At 37.3% G+C, this 19698-nt stretch overlaps 1 protein-coding gene across 5 annotated transcripts in view; it reads right to left on the reverse strand.

The window, feature by feature from the left end:
• Positions 1 to 19698, reverse strand: part of CD2AP (CD2 associated protein) — an 80703-nt gene that overhangs the window by 5882 nt on the left and 55123 nt on the right. For 3 of the 5 annotated variants that reach the window (XM_082300122.1, XM_082300120.1, XM_082300121.1), the window contains exons 8-16: positions 18526 to 18617; positions 16885 to 16989; positions 14510 to 14546; positions 14082 to 14144; positions 10590 to 10749; positions 8636 to 8778; positions 2412 to 2527; positions 1516 to 1602; positions 700 to 884 (exon numbers count right to left, since the gene is read on the reverse strand). In XM_082300122.1, coding sequence (XP_082156248.1) covers positions 700 to 884; positions 1516 to 1602; positions 2412 to 2527; positions 8636 to 8778; positions 10590 to 10749; positions 14082 to 14144; positions 14510 to 14546; positions 16885 to 16989; positions 18526 to 18617 — 988 coding nt within the window. Of the gene's footprint in view, positions 1 to 699; positions 885 to 1515; positions 1603 to 2411; positions 2528 to 5956; positions 6031 to 8635; positions 8779 to 10589; positions 10750 to 14081; positions 14145 to 14509; positions 14547 to 16884; positions 16990 to 18525; positions 18618 to 19698 lie in introns of all 5 variants that reach the window. The other 2 variants (XM_082300123.1, XM_082300124.1) reach the window with 2 other exon arrangements.

Genomic DNA, 19698 nt, shown 5'->3' on the forward strand with positions numbered 1-19698 from the left:
AAATAGAAGTTAGAAGGGAAGAAGAAACTTCACATTACTGAGGACAGGATGCACAAGCCTTGTTTAAATTTTACAAGTGAAATTCACATAACCAGGCACATGCCCACCAGTGAACTGTTACTCACATCTGTGGGACCACAAGATTCTACCATCCCTCAACACTTCTTACCTATTGCTATTCACCTATCCCTAATTTTTAATCCCAATTTTAAGGAGGCTACTTACTTTAAAGTTTGTGCTGTTATCTGGAAAGTTGTATTTAAGCTAAAATAACCTGAAATAACCTGACAACCTCTATACAGAGAACAAATTACTTAGAATAGAAGGTTCCTACCAGTCATGGCAAGTACTTGTGCACAGTGCTACACACGGCCTGAACATGTACTTATGTTATTACCACAAAAAATTAACTACTTCTCCTTACAAAAAAAGCAGACTGTTTAATTCTTTCAAAAAGATGTAATGAATGCAGGAGTGCAAAGTAGGAGGGAAAAAATGCATATAAATTCCCAAGATACTCTGACATCAAATTTGTACATATTTACAACATTTAGCAGGATCAGTTTCAATAGAAAATATCTGAATTAATGTATTAATATGTTATTAGGATGGAATAGTTCTTATTTTAAAGTCTGGCATTAAAGACATTTGTAAGATGTCTATATAACATCTTTGCAGTTTGAAAAAGGAAATATTTACCCATGTTCTTTCTTCAGTGCATCTACTAAACCCATTAAATCACTAATCTGAGTCCTGAGCTCTTCCACAGAAATTTTTTCATCATCTGTTTCTCCTTTAAGTTGGAGGTCTCCAGGCAAAAAGTCGAGTATGACAGAACTTGGTCTCTGAGATGAAGGTGGAATCGGTGGGCTGAATGCAGATGGCTGAAAAAATAAATCAGTAGAAAAATAAGAAGTGAAATCTTTATGAACTGAACACTTACAGCACACAGGTTGTACCAGGATGGGAGCTAAACATGCATAAGTTCCCTTAATTTTCCAACTAGAAGGTACAAAACAATGTCCAGCTCAAATGGATTACTGGAGTATATGAGATAATTACTTTATACAGCTCTTAATTAAGGATTTACCTGAGGTTCCTGTAGTCACTAAAAACAATACTGACACTGCAGTCCTCTACACTTCAACAACAACAACAAAAAAAAGTGATTCAATGGATCCCACTGGATCATTATAAACAAACTTTTGTGCACTTTGCTGATCTGCTCAGTTGTTCTGTCTGTCAGGAGACTAAAGGCTGAGCAGACAAGGAACTTATTTGGGAAATACCACCTGACACGACAGTTCTCACCAGAACTCACGCACTTTGAAAGTATAAATGAACTTCAATACTAAATTTTTTACTATGAAGTTTTACTAAATGGCTCAGCTCACTTGTACTTAAATACAAGCACTGGCATTTAGATAGTGCATCAACCTGTACTGGAAATGCAAGCAGGATGAACAGAACCACCAAGCTGCCTGGTACTCCTCTGGCTCCTTGGTATCATCGTACCTTCTTTGTTTCAACTGGCTTTGGTTTGGCACTTTCTTCTTCTTTCTGCACCTTCAAATTTTTTTCTGGACCCACACTTTGACTTGCCTGGTAAACCATTCATAAAGCATGAAGAGGTTTTCAGAATTTAAAAAAAAAAAAACAAAATTAAAAGTAAATTTAAAAAATCTTTCATGTTTCTAAAAATGCAATAGTAAAGGGAAAAACCAAGTAACTAAACTGAAATTGCTAGACTAGCTGACTTTTCTGTCCCTGACAGTCAGAACTTTCCTTCCCCACATCCAGCTGAACTTAAACACAGGAAACTTGGGCAGGATTTTCAAGCATATTTGCAATACTTAAGTCTGTGATGCTTTTGGGAGCCTGTAGGTGCTTCCATAAAACATAAATGGGCAGTAATTGTAGATGGTAACTGGCATGACTGAACTATACAACATCCAGTGACAAAAACTGATTTCAAGGGCTCTGTACCACCTGCTTCTCATTGTCTGCCAACCTCACATCAGCACTAAGATCACAAGTCCCACATTACAGCAGCGTTAAATTACAAATTTATAGTGGCCAATTGTCAAAGTCACTAAAGACACTTTCAGACCTGTGTGTATGTACAACTCTTATTTCACCATCAGTGATGCCAGAAGAGCTGAGCATTTCCTGCAGCAACACCCCATGGAACAGAAAGACTCCTTCGGCTGCAACACAGTTCCAGTTGTTTCTCTTACATTCACTTCCCTGCTGGGAATGGATCTCCCTCCACACAAAACCTATAGGAACTGAACCTCTGCAGCATTTTGCTCTCACATAAATGGCCCACAAGACTGCTCCCCAGTGCAGTCCTGTTTCCTGGGAAGTTAGCTCGTAGTTCCCTAGTCAGAGAACACCCCCAAAATACTCACAGGACTATTGCTATTGAAACGGGAAGGCAGCCTCCTACCAGGCATCTTGGGCCGGTTCGCAGTCGGGTGGGACAGATTATCTGAGGTAGCTATTACATCATCAAAGCTTAACACATCTACAAAAAGATTAAAACAGAGACCACCATCAAGACCAGAAGGTTTTGCTGTGTTCTTTTCATCTCTTTTTTCTAACTTGGGGCCAAAAAAAAATTATCAGAATTCTTACTGTTTTGAGGATTTTCAGCATATACAACACATAAAACAACAGCATGACTGACATATCTGGGAAATTGTATTTTCCCCCTTGAAAAAAATTAAGAGTTAATTCAACTAGAATTTAAATTCAAGTCAATTTGTGTGAACAGAAGAAATGCTCTAGCAACATGGCAGCATCTGCAGAAAATATATTTATTACTTTTTCTAAGAGCTGCCATATTCAACTACTTGAGAGCATATTTTCTTGTCACTGAACCTGCATGAAAAGCATGAAAATGCAAGTTTAGTGACTAAGACAAAAATAAAAGCAACATGGTAAAGTACATACTGGTGTACACCACACATTGGTGAAAGCTAACAAGACAATAACTGCACCTACTTCTGTGCAGGGGAGTTTTTTCATATACAGTATCTAAAGATAATACACAACTTCATGAAGTCTTCAATAAAACATTTCAAAACTATACTCTTGTACTTTATTCAATTACACAGATCTCTTTGTTCATTAATCTCTTTATGCTCACAGCTCTAGGTAAACTCTCTCTCAGATCAGCAGAAATGTTTTACATCCTCTAGGAAGAGGCAGCTTTAGGAAAAAAGTTATTAATAGGAAGAAGTGACCACAACTAGCCTCAGTAACATAAGTACTTCACCTAGTTAACGACAGGACTTAACCTTTTCTCCACAAAAATAAATATACTTACCTGGCAACAGATGTTTAGTGAGATTGAGTTGTGGTTTTTACTTCAGCATTGAAATAAGATTACAGTTACGATATATCATTTACAACCCAAATTCATCACTTATTCTATAGACTGTAACTAAAATGTCACACAGTATTTATTAGAGGCACCACAAACAACATTCAAGGTTTTGGGTTTGATTTTTTTTTCATGACCTCTGATTCTTACCCGACATTATGATTTAGCAAACAGAACCTATGATATCTCTTTTCCTACGTTCCCATTAAAGATCAGATAAGAAAAAAGCCTTGGGTACAACTGAGCCAGACCATTCATACCCCTTCAGTGTCTGGATGACTTAAAATCATCTTATTAATGCAAGTTTTACTTACACATTGTCAAAGCTAATTTATACCTGTAGGTACTAAGTTTTCCACTGAATGTTTTAATTGATTTTAATGTGTTCTCCGCATTAATATCCTTGAAAGCCTTAGAACATTCAGCTCTTTTGGACAGCCCTGATCAGATCTACTTCATCACCCATTCCTTTATTGCACTATCTGTTACCAATCAGTTTTGCTGCTTTTTACTTCTATTCTAGAGAATGTCAAGACAGTCTTTTGTAATCATGCAATCACACCTGCAATTAAACAAGCAGGGGAGAAAAAAAAAGAAGGAAGAAACAGAAGAGTGATGAATGGCAAGCGGCTGATGGAAAAGGATGAGGGAGAAATAAATGAGGAGGGATTTCTGTTCTAGTCTGTGCCAATAAAATATTTCATTTAATACACTGCAAGCAACAGTGACCAAGGGGTCATCTTCACGGTCTTTACCTCAATTATCAGTAATCCCAGCGTAAGAACCTGTCAGAGTCACAGAGTGGTTTGAGTTGGAAGGCACCTTAAAGATCACCTCATTCCAACCCCCTGGCATGGGCAGGGACACCTTCTACTAGACCAGGTTGCCAAAGGGCAAATTAGGATTTATGTTAGTTAGGTATCACTAAAAAGGTAACAAGAAAAACATTTATGCCTTTTTCCCTCATCTCAGTAATTTCTGACTTTAAATGATCCTTCTTTTGTCATTTCACAGAAATGACAAATCATTTGGCAAGAAATTTAAGTAAGAATTATAAATTTAGTTGCTCTTATGATTGTAATGCCAGTCCTGTCGCCACAAACAGTAAACATCAGTCATATTAAGAATATATTAAGAAAAATGTTAAGTTAAAAAAAAAAAAAAAATCACACTATTTGACAAGGCTTGAAGACTGCTACAGCCCTGAACTGTGTATTATTTAAATATAGATGGTGGGATGATACCAAAAAGCCAAGGATTTTTTCCATATTTCTAAGAGCTTCTCAAGGAAATTGTTACACCTGAGAGAATTGCTCAACGTTAAGATTTTGCCGGCAGATTCCAGTCAGAGGAAATTCTGACTGCACTTGAATTTTTGTTTTTACTTTTCCAATTTATTGCTTTGGTATAGGGAAGAAATTAAAACACAGGTTGGTGGGGATTGGGGTTTGGGTTTTTTGGTGGTGGTGGTAGGTTGACTGGTTTTACTGTGGGCTTAGGGAGTTTATTTGATTGTTTTTCTTTGTAAACAGCATTTTTAGCTATTTTAGAGAAAATTAAACCAATAAACCATTAAACCAATATAGATACTGATGAAACCCACTGAAAGATTCCAGTCTACATCCATTTCAATCAATAAAATGATTTATCAATTAAGATTCTTACAGACAGCCTGTGAGCAATTGTTAATGGAAGTCCCACCATAGTGCCAGAAGAGCAGTACCACACATCTAGGGATACTCCAGGTCAAAGAAGGACTTCATGGCTGAGCAAGAGCACCTTTCTTTCTAAGAAGATGAGTTAAAGTTACATAGGACGGACTATTAGAAATGTCTCTTCTGCAATCTTACCATGGATCCACCACAGATCTGTTGGGAGCTTTGACAGGTACAATTAATGAGAGGTTTTGTTAAAATTTGTGAATACTCCTAGTGCATTCATAGCAGTTTGTCTAAAAAAGCCTTCACAAAAAGAAGCAAAGATGAAGGGTGGCTGAAGAAATTATGGTTCCACCATCTCATGTGGCTGGGGTTTAAATACCCATGATAGAAGTGAAACTTATCCAATATTTTAGAAGACGAGAACTCACATTAATCTGTGGAGAAAAAGATGGCACCCCTTCTCCTATTACTCATCTTGCTGAGATTTCACCCCACAAATTTAGGGGACAGATATAAGCTATAAAATATTTAAGTGCCCAAAAGCTTCATGATTGTGTTATTTGTGTGTGCAGAATGATAAAGCCATTCAACCTACATACACCAGATGTGCTAAAGGTACTGAACACATTTCACTACAAACAAACACTAAGTCTGGCTTATCAATAGCTCAACTGTAAATTTTTTCTTACTTTAGTCCCCACCAATTCCTAATGGAAAAGTCTACTTAAAGTAACTTCTTTAACAGCTAAGGAAAACAGGCATTCAAACAAACAAAAAAAGTGCATTTTTAATAGAAACCCCGAAGTTTTAGAACCAATAATTGCAACTGAAAACCATGCTCATGATGTTATAGAGGATATGTGTATGGAATAAAGCATTTGGATTTCCTTAGAGATTGTTATCTTACCAAAATGGAGAAGGGTAGGGTAATTTCCTGACACGTAAGAAGGGAAACATGGCAAACAGGATAGGAAACAAAATCTGGAAAGAAAAGTCAAGGAGAGGAATGTCTAGAAAAAGATTCTGAACAAAAAAATTATTTTACAAAGCAGGAAAAAGAAACATTTGTAGAAGAAACAGAATCGCTTTACATGTTCAGTATGCCAGTATTACAGCTTTAGTCTTTTACAGTAGTTGACTCTAATCACACAGAGAAACATTTATGCAAATTTTCAAATAAAGCTTCAAGAGGAGTTATTTCAATGTGATCAATGTTTCTAAATCATTTTGATTATTTGTCTTTATCTGCTGGCTGGGGACCTAATTTTGGTATGGGGTGGGTTGGTTTTTTCCTTACAGAATATTTACAGCTTCTCCTTATGCTAAACTGGAAGTGGCTCAACCTACACCACACTTCATGGTCCAAGTAAGTTGCAAAAAAACAGGACCCATATTTAAAAAAATAATTGTTTCTAAAAATTCATCTACCACAGGATCATAATCTGAAGAAGGGGGAAGGAAGTAAAAATAAAAACTCTGGTAAAGCAGTTGCCAGCCCCAGCCACCCGTTTTCCCTCATCTTTTATTAATACCTATTCTAGTTACTGTAAGACTAAACAGTCTTAAACTTATGTAAGTCCAATCATCCTTTTTCTTATAGTTTTATATAACCTTGGCTGCACAGGGTACTATGTCTTTAGCAGCAGAATATACATAGAGAAATAGAGCATGAGATTAATTACATTTTACTGGCAGGAGTTTGGATCAGTCCCTTTTCACTAGAGTGGCAGAAGTGACTTATGCAGATTGTTTTAAGGAACGTCAGTTTGACAAAACAGAGGATTTTTGAAACTTTCCTTCAACAGCAGCTCCTTGACCCTGTCAGTGCTACATCCCCACATGAACTGCCTGAGCCTCCTTTGCTTGCTGTGCACCAAACGGAACTGAACTGACCTCACCCATGGGCCTGTTGGGCACCCCTGTCCTCTGCCCCATCTAGGTATTAAAATCTTTTAATTTCTCCATAAGCCTGTAAGAACTTACGTCAGCAAAACAAAATTCATAGATTTTTTTTTCTAAATCTGTGTAAAATTATTTTTTCTATCACAGAATATTCTGAGTTGTAGTATATACCTGAATACCTGCTAGCACAGGTACTACGTGGCCACCCTAGTTATTAAAGATGTCAAGGTAACTGAATGTAGAGGAAAAAAAAGATATTCCATTTGCATAGGGAGTTTTCCCTGAGGTTAAATGACACTATACTATAGAGTAACACATCTAGCACAACCCTAGAGATTATCATAGAATTTATTACACTAGCTAGATAGCTAATAATCATAGAATGGCTTGGGCTGGAAGGGACCTTAAAGATCATCTCATTCCACTATCCCAGGTTGTTCCAAGCCCCATCCAACCTGGCTTTGGACACTTCTGGGGATGGGGCAGCCACAGCTTCTCTGGACAGCCTGTGCCAGGACCTCAGTACCCTCACAGTAAAGAAGTTTTTTATAGTACCTAATCTGAGTAGTATAATTTCTGCAATAAAAACATACATGAACTAACCCTTCCTCATAATAAAACATTTACACTCAAAAAGCATATTTTAATATGCTCAATGAAAAAAAAAGTCTCGAGTATTCTTTTCTATTTATAAACTGCTTCTGTTCTTTTAATTCATTATTTTTATCTTCCAGATGAATTTACTAGACTTTGGACCAACTATACTACAACCAGAATATCATAATTTGCCTTAAAAAATAAATAAACATATTTATAGTATTTTTAGATTTATTGTTACTAAAATTTTTTCTGAGACGGAAAGTTGCATTTGAGATATACAAGATGAACACTGCAGATATAATTCACTACAGCTTTTTCTGAAGTTAATCATAAAATAAAAATAATTTAGAGTTTAGAAAAATATGCCCACAGCAGCTGATCTCTGCCTGAGTGAAACACAGAAGCCTGGTATCACTTGCACTGTCAGTAAAGAGCTAATGGTATCAATACAGTAGCTCAGAGATTCTGATCATTAAATGTGGGTGCTTTAACCACTATCAAGGGTTTTACTGGATACATTGACAATTAAAGAGATGCCAGGTTTGGCTCAAGGCGCTTTAAGCAAAGCCATAAGCATCCTATTCAAATGTACAATACTCCATGCTTTTTTAAGGCCCAAATTTAAGTTATGATAAAGTCAAAATCTAGAATAGCTCTGAACTAAATCACAGGAGGCCGAAGGTAATGGCATTACTAAGAATTCTCAAGGTAGCTAGAAAAGCAAAGTTACCTGAACTGCAAGAGCAGAACAAGCTGAACCAGCCATTAAGAAAACAACTTCATAAAAACTCAAGATAAAAGTGGCAGCAAAAAAAAAAAAAAGCTTTCAAATTAGAAGAACAAACCATTATTTCCATCTCCCTTCCTGGCTACTGCCACAACCCAGAGCTCAGCAGCTACCTGCAAATACCCTGCTGACATCTGTTCATCCCCTCCTGTCTCTTACCTTTAGCTGCCTACAGCACTTCTAAAAAAATACGCAAGCATAAATGCACTCAGTGGCATTTCGAGTAAATCACTCAAAAAGCTTAATCCAACTCTGTAAAACACAGCAAAAGGCCCAAAAGAGCATTTCGTTTCTTACCTGATTCTTTAGAGCTCTTTACCACAAGTGAATCTACCTCTACTGATTTTGGTCTGAGTGGCAATGGTTCAGAGTCTAACTTTGGTTTTGCTTCTGGCTCAACTTCAGATTTCGGTCGAAGAGTAACAACTTCTCCATCAGTTCTGTGGTAAGAAGGAAAAGACAAAACATACCTAGTCAAGAGATGAAATAATTTAAGAGGGAAACATACCAAGAATTAGAAGCAAACTGAAAAATTACAGTAGATTTTATTACTTTCTAAAGCCTTGTTTTAAAATCAAGGCTTTTGGAGATCAATTATATTCATACGAAAGCAAATTCTTCTGTTCCAGCTCTTGCAGAGTTGTCAGATGTGCACAAAACCCAGTGAAAATAATCCAGAACTTTTACTATATGACACACTATGGCATTTCAGTCCAAAATACTACACTTCAGAAAACAGGTGAGCTGAATAACATTTTCACTAATACATCTTGAAATAATTCAGAAACTGACTCCTCGACATTAAAGAAATCTCCCTGTAAAGGAAAAAGGCTGACGAGAACAAGTTATTTCTTGCTGGGTATAGAAAAAGCTACCTTGTAGCTTTTGTTCTACCATGCATTCCTTCCATATCTGCTCACATCATTCACAGACAAAAAAACCCCAAGAACAACGAAAAAGATCTAAAGTAGTAAAACCACCATCACAATAAATAAAAAAGGCAACATTTTCCTTTACAATACTTGCCATCACAAACCCATGCTGACCAGGCCTGACCACCATGCCATATATAAACTGTGTCCCTTTCATTAATTCACCTCCTAAAGCCTGTATTTGTAAGTTTTATTGCAGTAGAAAAAGAAACAGCAGCCTGATCTTCCTAAAACAATATTAAAAACTTTCAGACGTTTCAATATCTCTAAGATTTAAAGGTGTCAACTATTAAAGGCCCACAGCTTATTACAGACCTCTATTTAACTGCATATGTGCATCCCATTAGAGCAATAATCATTTTCTAAGCCGGAAGAGAGTATGACTTGTGGTTTTAAAAAATAATCCTTACTTGGGAAAGTCTCCAAAATACCAAGTGAATATAACACAATTCTATACTGCAAAGGTATTCAAGGTGCAAGCTCTTTGATGTGGCAGCTGTCTGCTCTATTTGCACAAGGCCAAGTGTATCACAACCTCCCTTTCCCATGGTTCTTTCAAGCCAACTGAACATCCCAAAGGGACAGTTACCTGTCAGCAGTTTGTTTACACTTCTGGGTAAGGGTCTAGCAACTACTTTGATGGAGACAAAGGAAAATTCTGTGTGTGGGAGATTGTATGGATGCAAAATTAGTCTTAGTGAAAGTTTCAAACTCATGAGGAAAAAAAAATTAAGTGTATCTATAAGAAGTATTTGTCCCTATTTATCCAGGAACTCAACTGAGAAGGTTCAAGAGTAGAGAATCTGAATGTGGTTCTGTAGTAAGTGCTTCCTTCTCCAGAAGCAGACATGAGCCACAGTGGTTCCCTTTAGCACAGCTTCTACCTGTGCTCAGTTATTCCCTTCCATCTGTCTTACCCTATCCAAAGTGCCCAAGCCTTGAACACTCAGGCAGCTCAAATTTTCAGCGTTTTTTCAACACAACAATAATCCTCAAGGGCCAGCCTCACATTCTTTTACTCCACCCTGCTACAGTAGCTACAGCAGCCCCCAGATGAGCAACAAGATCTGCCCCATGGTCAGTTATGCTCTAATACTGACTCTGAGATGGATTCAATGTCTCAAAGGATTTGCAAAGTCTAAGTTCACATTGAAACACAGACTTGGAGAACTAAGATACTGATAGGTGTAAGGCAAAACTTATCCTTGCATCCTTTTCACCCTTAGAACACACATTTCTTCCCACCTCATCCCTGAAGAAAGATCAAACAACAAATCAAATCAAGTCCACTTGGTGTCTGCAGTTTAAGTCATACTGACTTGGATGGAGATGATGGCAAACCAGGTTTGTCCGGACGTTTTGGGTGCAGGAGCCCTGCTCTCAGTAAGCTGTTGGTCTTGCTTGGAGGAATAGGCTTCTTGGGTGGTACTTGAGGAGCTTGTGGCTTCAAAGGCTTCTGATCCAAAGCTCCTTTTTCATCTGACAAAGTAAGTCACATTTTAAAAACCCCACGTTGTCTACAATTCTTACACTGCTAATCAATTAGAAAGCAACTGCTGTCAGAAATACCTTTTTTGAAGATCAGAATGAAAAACAGATTTAAGTGTTTTAAATTATACCTTATCAAAACACACAAACTACTTACCTGAGCTCAAAAAGCTTTATCTTAGCGTAAGATAAATCTTTCTACTGACAGGAAACAGTAGTAATAAATTATGGATTTACATTATTGCACTGCAAATGACAGCTAAGAACCAAAAATCTTTGTACGGCTTTGTCTTTTCTATGAATTCATTTGATTTCCTTTCAAGGAGGCAGGGTTTTTTATTTTGTTTTAACTAGACTTCTTACACAAGCAGTATAATTTATCTATGGAAAAAGGGGGGGGAGATAAATGAGTTTTTATCTGAATAGCTGAATTTATTTTATCTAAGTCTACCTTCCTACAAATAGACAGAAATTAGGTATGGACAATAAAAAGTTGTATTTATTTGTTCAATGACTGCATGACCTAACTGAATCCAGTCCAGAGGAGCTGACGTACAACATATGGGATACTGAAAAATTCAAGCTGCTTCGCATGCAGTAGCTGAATAGGTTTCAACCCATGTGTCCTAACTCCACCCTGTGGGAGAGCCAGAGCAAACCTTCTACTTTCCCTGTAAACCATGCCACAGTTCAGTAGACACAAAGTATTGAGAATTTAATAAAATAATTGTTAGGTTACAGCAAGGGGTTACAGTTCTTTACAGTTACTGCACTTACAGGGCAGTAAATCAGTAAACTGGGATGGAGAGAGTGACCTTCAGCGTTGATTCTCCCCATCCTCCCCTCCTGTGATTTGCTTTTAACTAAGTATTGATCTGGTGTAAAATGTTTACATATGCTATGGATTTGGGAGCAGGGTTGGGTATGTGCTTCAGCTCCATGCCTGCAAAGTGCCTGAACTGCCAGGTGTAGGACTGATTTCCTTTGGCCAAGTCCTGCAGCCACTGAGCAACAGCCCTTCAATCCTAAAAAGGAGAAGAGACCAATTTTCTTCCCTAGGAATACTGGGAAGTAAACAGATTCTAGAGATACTTCTGTCAAAAGCACTGTCCAGGGGCATAACTGTCTTCCTGCTTTGGGACACTTGAATATCAGGAGGAGATACGAGCAAAAAACTTAAACTGGTTGGCATCTCCTTGCAGTCTCTCTTAGCATGGAGTTAAAAATGCAGGAGGCTGAAGCAGTGGAGGGATTTGCCACATGGTGGGGCTGCCTGCCCTGCGTAAAGCAGCCCATCAGCAGCGCCAGCCACTCCTGCCTCCCCACCCAATACACATCATTTCCAGTTTTAAACACCCAACACCAGCCAGGACTAACTGCAGATTAATTGGCTTTATTGAAGCTATGCTGAGCACAAGTTGGGAATTACCCCTTTTGCTTTTAAAAATAAGTGAGTTCATAAACAGGGCAGAAAAAAATTGCTGTCATCAAATCCTGTTCCTGAACTCTCATCTGTCAGTTCTCTTTTCCAATACTCCCACTCAAAATCTGAATATAAAAAATGTCTACAGCAAAGTGGAAAATGTTAATACCAAAGGCCAAGGTTCACCATGAGCACAGAAACTGGGAATTTCTGCTGGACCAAATGACATGTCTTTTTTGGATTTTGCTCCTCGAAGGAAAAGAGCGTTAAAAGAGCCATTTAGTAATGGAAATAAAGATACAAATGTCTGAAGACATTTACACTGGACAAAAATTTCTACATGGCACCACTAAGTGTCCTTCACTATAAATACAGGAATACTTACAGAAATACTGCTTTTAATTTTTGATCAATTTTTGATTGCAATTAAAGGCAGACTGATTAGTCTCCCAGCAGGCATAAAAAAATGACATGGTTTGATAGCTTCTCAGAGCTGCTCAATTAATATTTTTTTCTGAGAACTAATTACATAACAATTTCATACTTAATGAGTTTAATTACTCTATTAACATGGCTATTTTTCCACAAGTACAACTGCACTGATAAATGGCCATATCTTCTGTAAAACACTAGCGCTATCTAAAAAAGTAATTTTTATGACCTGATCTGCAACTGAATACAGGAAAAATTTTTCCACCATCATTTCCTTTAGCTCAGTAAAGGAGGGTTCTCTACCTTATATAATTTTATAGAAGATTTCATATTCCTATGTTTTTTCGATGGTGTCACTCTATTTTTTCCTATATTCCTCCATGAATAGTTGAGTTCAACTATGCAAAGATTAACATTATAGTCCAAACAGAAGTAGTTCAGAATTAAACTTGCCTCAGTTTAGAAGAATTTAAAAAGAGCCAGGTGATCAACATTTCTGGAATCATAGAGTTGTTCTTAATTTACACCTAAAGATACTGCTCCAACAGATAAAAATTACTTGTTTGCTCACATACAGAACAAACAGAAGTGACTTTAACAAGCATTTTTCATATTCAACAGCTGAGAAGGTGCCTTGTTTAAACTGGGGTAATAAAAACTGCACAAGGAAGCCAAGAAACCTATCAGCAGTCTCACTTGTAGAAATGCTGGTCAGCCACAGCTCACCATTCACAGGACAGAGTGGTTCTGTAATTTGGTTAAGCTGCAGTAACATCAGGATTTCTTCTCAAAGCCCAACCAACACTTTTGTTTAAGCTTCTTACTTTTAAACACAACCAAACATTTTCACTTGGCAAGTTCTTCTAAAAGGGTTCGAAGAAGCCTTTCGGAAATCTGTTTGCATGACAACAGTAGCTTTGCCTCTGGAAAAAGGCGTCCTTTGAATTTTAAGAATAAAGCAGTAAATGCCTCCAAATTCAGTGGAACTTGAACATGCAATATAGCAAGAATTAATAGGACAAGAAATCTCTATCTCTGAGCATTGTAACTGTGACATCTGTCTAATGACTGTTGTACCTGTACCTGTTCTGCGCAGTTCTTTCAAAATATTTTTGATCAGGCTGATTTTTGCCAAACATTGAGAAGAAGCAGTTAACCTCTCCCTTTCTAATAACTTACTACTGCTGCTCAAAACTGCAGCAGCCACTGTCACAGAACTCCCTTTCATGAATTTAGTAGTAATTATGTTACTGTGCAGTGCAATAACCAATTTTCAGAATGTAATGCAGTAACAAGAATTAAACATTTCTAGAGTGCAGCAGTTCTTCTAACCACTCCAAAGACATTTCTGTAACACCACAGACATTACAACTTCAGTAAATGGTATCAAGAGAGTTTGTATGATGGCTCTTGAACAGAGAGCCAGTTGCCACGGTAGGCAAGCCACCATGCAGAAAATTGTCCTCACCTTTTTCTTCAGGCCTCAAAGCAAGAAATTTCTTCTCTCCAGTTGGCAATTCAGGTCTTGCAGCTGAATGCAAAAGCAAATCATAGACATTTCTCAAAGAGCTTTAATTATCTTGGTCACTAACTAAAAATAAGACTCACACCAAGTTGTGTCTTCTCTTTTGCAAGGAGTGTAGTACCAGTTATAAACACTCATTCGAGCCCAGAAAATGGTAAGCCATTGTTAAAATGCTTCCAAAGTAGGCTCCATCCTAATTTTGAAAAATATACAGCAGCAGCAAAATATATAAAGTATGAAAAGTAACCTCAAAGTGTGACTATGGGTGCCATTACTAGGTAATAAAAAGCTACTTCTAAATTTTCTTTTGAAGTCATGCACTGCTTCTGAAATTTAGTATTTTCTCAGACCACCATACATGTACTACATACCTGGACTTTTAACAGGAGGTGGAGGTTTCTTTGGCTTCTGCAAAATGAAGGGGAAAAAACCCGAAGTCAAACAAGCAAGCAAACAGATATTCTCTGTATCCAAGACAGCCTCATTTGTGTTTTGTTTTGCATACAGTAGCATGGAGCTTGTTTACTTGCCGATTTCGAAGTATTTCACAAAGGAGGAAATCAATTCACAGACAGGAAACACAAAGACCTGGAACAATTCCTCTGATATCTCCCAGACAACCAGTTACAAAAATTTAGGAACAAAATTCAGGTCTGTTCAAATGAAATCACTGCTCCAGAAATGTTCATAAACAGAGGCAAAAATAACTAAAACCCATGAATTTAATCTTTTTTAGTCCAAAGAATTGCACTGATCACACTCATTTTAATTTCAATATATATATCTCAACCTTAGTTAGTACCATGCCAGTTTAGAAGAGTAACCAGATAATTTTTTGAACCAAAAATGTCCACTTTCACTAAAAACAGATTTCTAAATTAAGTATCAGAGGCATGGCTTCAATTAATTGACTTCTAAATTACAAGTGTAAGAAAAACCAAATAGATACTGACAGCATTTGTCTCAAAGACTCCAGTTACAAGAAAAACATTGATTTGAGCTTCCTTATCACTATAATTAAGTGGGAAAGATGGAAAAACTATGCCAGCCATTAAAATTTACAAAGTTTCACAGTGCAACAGTTCATACATTAAAATGACTATTTTGAAACAGCCACTCATCACTTTCACTTCTCTTAAACTGATGCAATTGAGGTTGAATCCCTCTCCTGCTGAAAGAAGACTGGCACTTCTCAGGAGAGATCTCAACCACTCATCCTCAGAATGGGATTCCTGAAATTGCTTTACAAGAGAGGCCTTTCTGGTTGTACTAAGGACAAGATTCCCTGATAAAACGATACAAAAGCCTACAAAACCACTTGTTCTTCATACAGGCACTGCTGAAACCGTACAGGCTCAATCTAACACACCCCCTCCAAAAGCACCTCACAGTGGGTATTTTTAAAACAGTTGCTATGGGTGGATTTCACTTTGTGCCCCTACAGCTAGTGAGTAAGCTCTTTTTAATGCAGCAAGATTTTATTCTAACAGGTGAAATGTAATTAAACAAGGAGAACCCATATTCAATTTCTTTCTCTGGTTTCAGAGGACACAAAAGCAACTGAACTTAAGTAACAAGACTCTTCTTTCTTTCCCGAAAAAGTAACTACATTATCCAGCTGTGCAGCATTGCTGCCTATACCAAAAACAGTTAAACAGAGTTCAGCATCAACTTGCCATTATACAGTTCTGGTCTGTGTTTTTATGAAGTCAGTATCAAATAGCTGATTATGATCACCAGCCATCCAATGCCTTGAACCTCAAAGCTGGTCAGTGCAAGGTGAATCCCTGTGCTGAGACACTGCACACAAAGCAGAATAAAGGATCAAAGCAAGGAAATGCTGTTTAGGGTAAAAGAATGGCTTTTCCCCCCTCTCTCTAGAGAACAACTCTGTATTGTGAAACAGCAACTCTACCTACCCTCCCTTCTTGTATGTTATGGCATTTATACCACTCTTGCACAGCTGAGAATCCAGCTAAAAAGAAAATCCTGACTGGGGTAAGTAGGTTTCTGTGTGAGGCAACTCAGATAAATGGTAAATTAAGAACTCCCGATCTGGAGCTGAATCCATTCCACCTGGGGTTGACACACATTTGTGAACTAACACAACCATCCCTCTTTGCTACACAAACGTGACAGAACCAAAACATCATACTAATCTCAACAAAAAAAAAAATGAAAATGAGGACCAAAATTACAAGATCAATGAGTACCACATGAAAATGTGAATTTCTACAAGTTAGTGCATGAGATGGTGAAAAAATATTTCTAAATCCCCCACAAAAAAATATCCTTTATATACTGCAGTCTACTGCAAGTTTTGACATGGAAAAATCCCAGCCAGACCCAGAGGGGTCATTCAGCATTTTGTAATTACAGTTACTTAAGGACTTGAGATGGAAAAAACCAACACCTTATCTCCTTTCTAAACAGTAAGGGTTTAATTCAGTAATCAGTAACACATAACACCATGCTATCAGAACTACACCCTTTTCTAAATGACCTGATCACTCTCATTAATTAGCCCTCATCTCAAAAAACATGCCTCACTTTAGTATTTATGGATAAGTTTAAACACAAAGATTAACCTTTACATCTTTCTTCTTTGATACAGCTAAGTCAAGATAAAGTTAAAACTGCCACATTTTTAACATATCTAGCAGCATAATGTGCCATGAACTCTACTATTCTTTGCATTTGCAGCAATAGATTTTTGTGATACTAAACAATACATGTAAGAACTTACAGGGAAGTCTTTATCAGACTCTTGTATTTGAACAGCAAAGTTATCTGGGAAGACTCCTTCTTTACCATTGAGCTCTCCTCTCCACCAGCCTGGCTCTCCAGTGTCCTAAAATAAACAACAGGTCATTTCAACCAACATTTACTTCTTCCCCAGAACAGATACAGTTACACAACAACTTTTTTTTCCCTTTTACACACAACATCAAGTAATTGTTTGTCTGAAATTGGCCAACGTAGCAAGGGGAAACAGCTACAGATCAGATCAGGTTCGGTTAGCTTTTGTTTGTTGTCTAAAATGCAGGACAAAACTATATTACGTCAAATAAGATAAGGATAGAAGGATAAGATCTGCAAAGGGAAGAAAAGTACATAAACACAACATTTCTTCTCAGCTTCCTTGACGAGCAAGTTACTCAGTAAATACTTCAAACGTTATTGGCATGACACCCAATTCTACTAAATAAAAGTGATTCTGATGTGATGAATCAGGTGCACTGGTCTGAAAAGGGTGAAGAAGCAAAAGAATATACCCCACTGAGGGAGAAAATAACCATATTAAGACAAAAGAAAATAGAATAATGGACAATTCAGTGGCACAGAAATCCATTACATGATGTTACTGGATCAAGGCCTTTGTCCATAACAGAAAGTATGATGTCATCAGAGTATTTTAGCAGCATAAATAACAGCTTTTCTCTGTGCCTCAGAGCCAAAAAAAATCACAGAATCCTACAATGTTTGGGTTGGAAGGGACCTGAAAGAACACCCATTTCAAACCTCCTGCCATGGGCAGGGATGCCACTCACTCTGGACAACTCTTCTTTGCTCCACTTTGGACCAGTGTATGTTTGGGGTAAATTGGTTTAAAAAGACAGAGAGGCAAGAGATTGAGTGAAGATGGGGCAAGGGCTGCTGTGTTTACAAAAGGGCCTTCCATAACTACTCTTTTCCACTGTAATTATGATCAGTGATGCTCATAATATCAATTACTTAATTCCATAAAATTAAAATCTTACTAAAGAAAAATGTGTTTTCTTCTGCAACTGAAAGTTGAAGATGAAACTTCCCACTTTTTTTAGGAAAGCCATTATTCCTTAATATAGCTCCATATAAACTTACAAAAGAATGCAGAGTAGTGCAGAGAAATTAAGTATGGGTAGGGTAATTTCCTGTTTAGAACCATCTCTGCAACAAGATGATCTATCAAAAAGGTGTTTTCAGAATTCAATACAAATGAGAACATTCAATTAAATAATCAGGTTTCTCTAAACAGCCAGAAAGTATCATTAATTTCTGCATGGTTATTCTGAATCACTAGGGAAAAACAACAAGTTTTGAAGGTAAAAGGGCTCTTTGCAAAGCTTTTCCAATTTCCTCACTGAAAAGGCAGTTGGCACTGAGTGTACACTGATCCCACTGGCCTTTGAAGACTCCAAGATAATCTCCCACTCTGTAATGATCTTTAAAGTCATCTGCATCTCTATCAAGTGCAGAAGCAAAGAACTGACTCTCACACAAGACAAATCAGTCTACAGGAATATCTACTCCAACAGACCCTCCTGGTTTCCAATTCACACGTGAGCTCCTTGTACAAAACTCACCAAAGCCATACAAATGGTCAGAGCAGACCAAACTTTCTTACCTTACTGATTAGTTGAATAATCTCTCCTTCTTTAAAGCTGAGTTCATCATTTGAGCCTTCATAGGAAAATATTGTCCTGCAATATTCCTTGGCTGGAACAGAGGAGCACAATTAATCTGGATACTATGGGTAGTAACATTCATAATAACAGCTCACTTATGCTGTCTGAGAGCTAAGAAATTCACACTATAACCACACTTTCCTTCTAGACCAGCCACCTGAGACTGCTTTATGAATGTCCAAATCACAAGAAAAATAAGATTATATATTTACAGAGCAAAGGAAATAAATCTTCGAGAAGTCAGAAGTATAAGCCCCAAAACATTTTTTTTCCACAACAGCAAATTAATTCAAGCCCTCTGATTTCAGAGGGAGAAAAGAGGAGTGAAAAGTGCAACAGTTAAAATTGTAACAGCCCATCTAACCCTCCCCACAGCATTTATATATTCAATTTCAAGCTACTTTAGACAAAAATGGTTTCAAGCTTATTGGAGCTTATATGTACTTTCTCAAAATTGATCTAAATTTCAAATTTGCAATCCTAATTAAATACAGGCAGTTATTTTCCAGTAACATCCTTTATTAATATGTACAATGACAAATTTCAAGCAGCAGACTTCAGAAATCATGCAGTGAAACCAAGTAATTGAAGCAAAGGCATTCCTTGGCTAAGCACCTGAAATCAGAGCTCATCTGATCAACTCAGTCACAGCCTCTTCTGCAAAAGCAGAAAGAGTAATTCTTTTCTTTCCATTTGGTACAGTTCAAAACTAATCCACTTAAAATTGTGGTAACAATTCAGGTGAAAAAGCAAGAGGATTTGTTTTCCTTTCCCACACTAGCACAAAAACAAGAAATGCCAATACACAAAACCACAGAATTTTTAACCCCAGTACATTTAAAATAATTTAGCAGATAAAAAGGTTGGATTTCTGTATCTGACACACTAAGAAAGAGGAAGAAAACAAAAAGGACTCTTTAGGTGCTGCCATAACCTATCAGGTGTTTGGCACTGACACCACAATCAGCAGCTGCATCACCCCCCAGTTAGAGCAGCACAACATCAAGTCTCAGAATCACAGAATCATCTGCAATTCTTAATGACAGCCTTTGCTGGGTGGTAAGAGAATAAATGAGTGAGCTGCAGTCAAACCTTTTTGCTGTCTTCTATTT

The sequence above is a fragment of the Coloeus monedula genome (assembly GCF_965178545.1).
Source record: "Coloeus monedula genome assembly, chromosome: 2".
Lineage (NCBI taxonomy): Eukaryota > Metazoa > Chordata > Aves > Passeriformes > Corvidae > Coloeus > Coloeus monedula.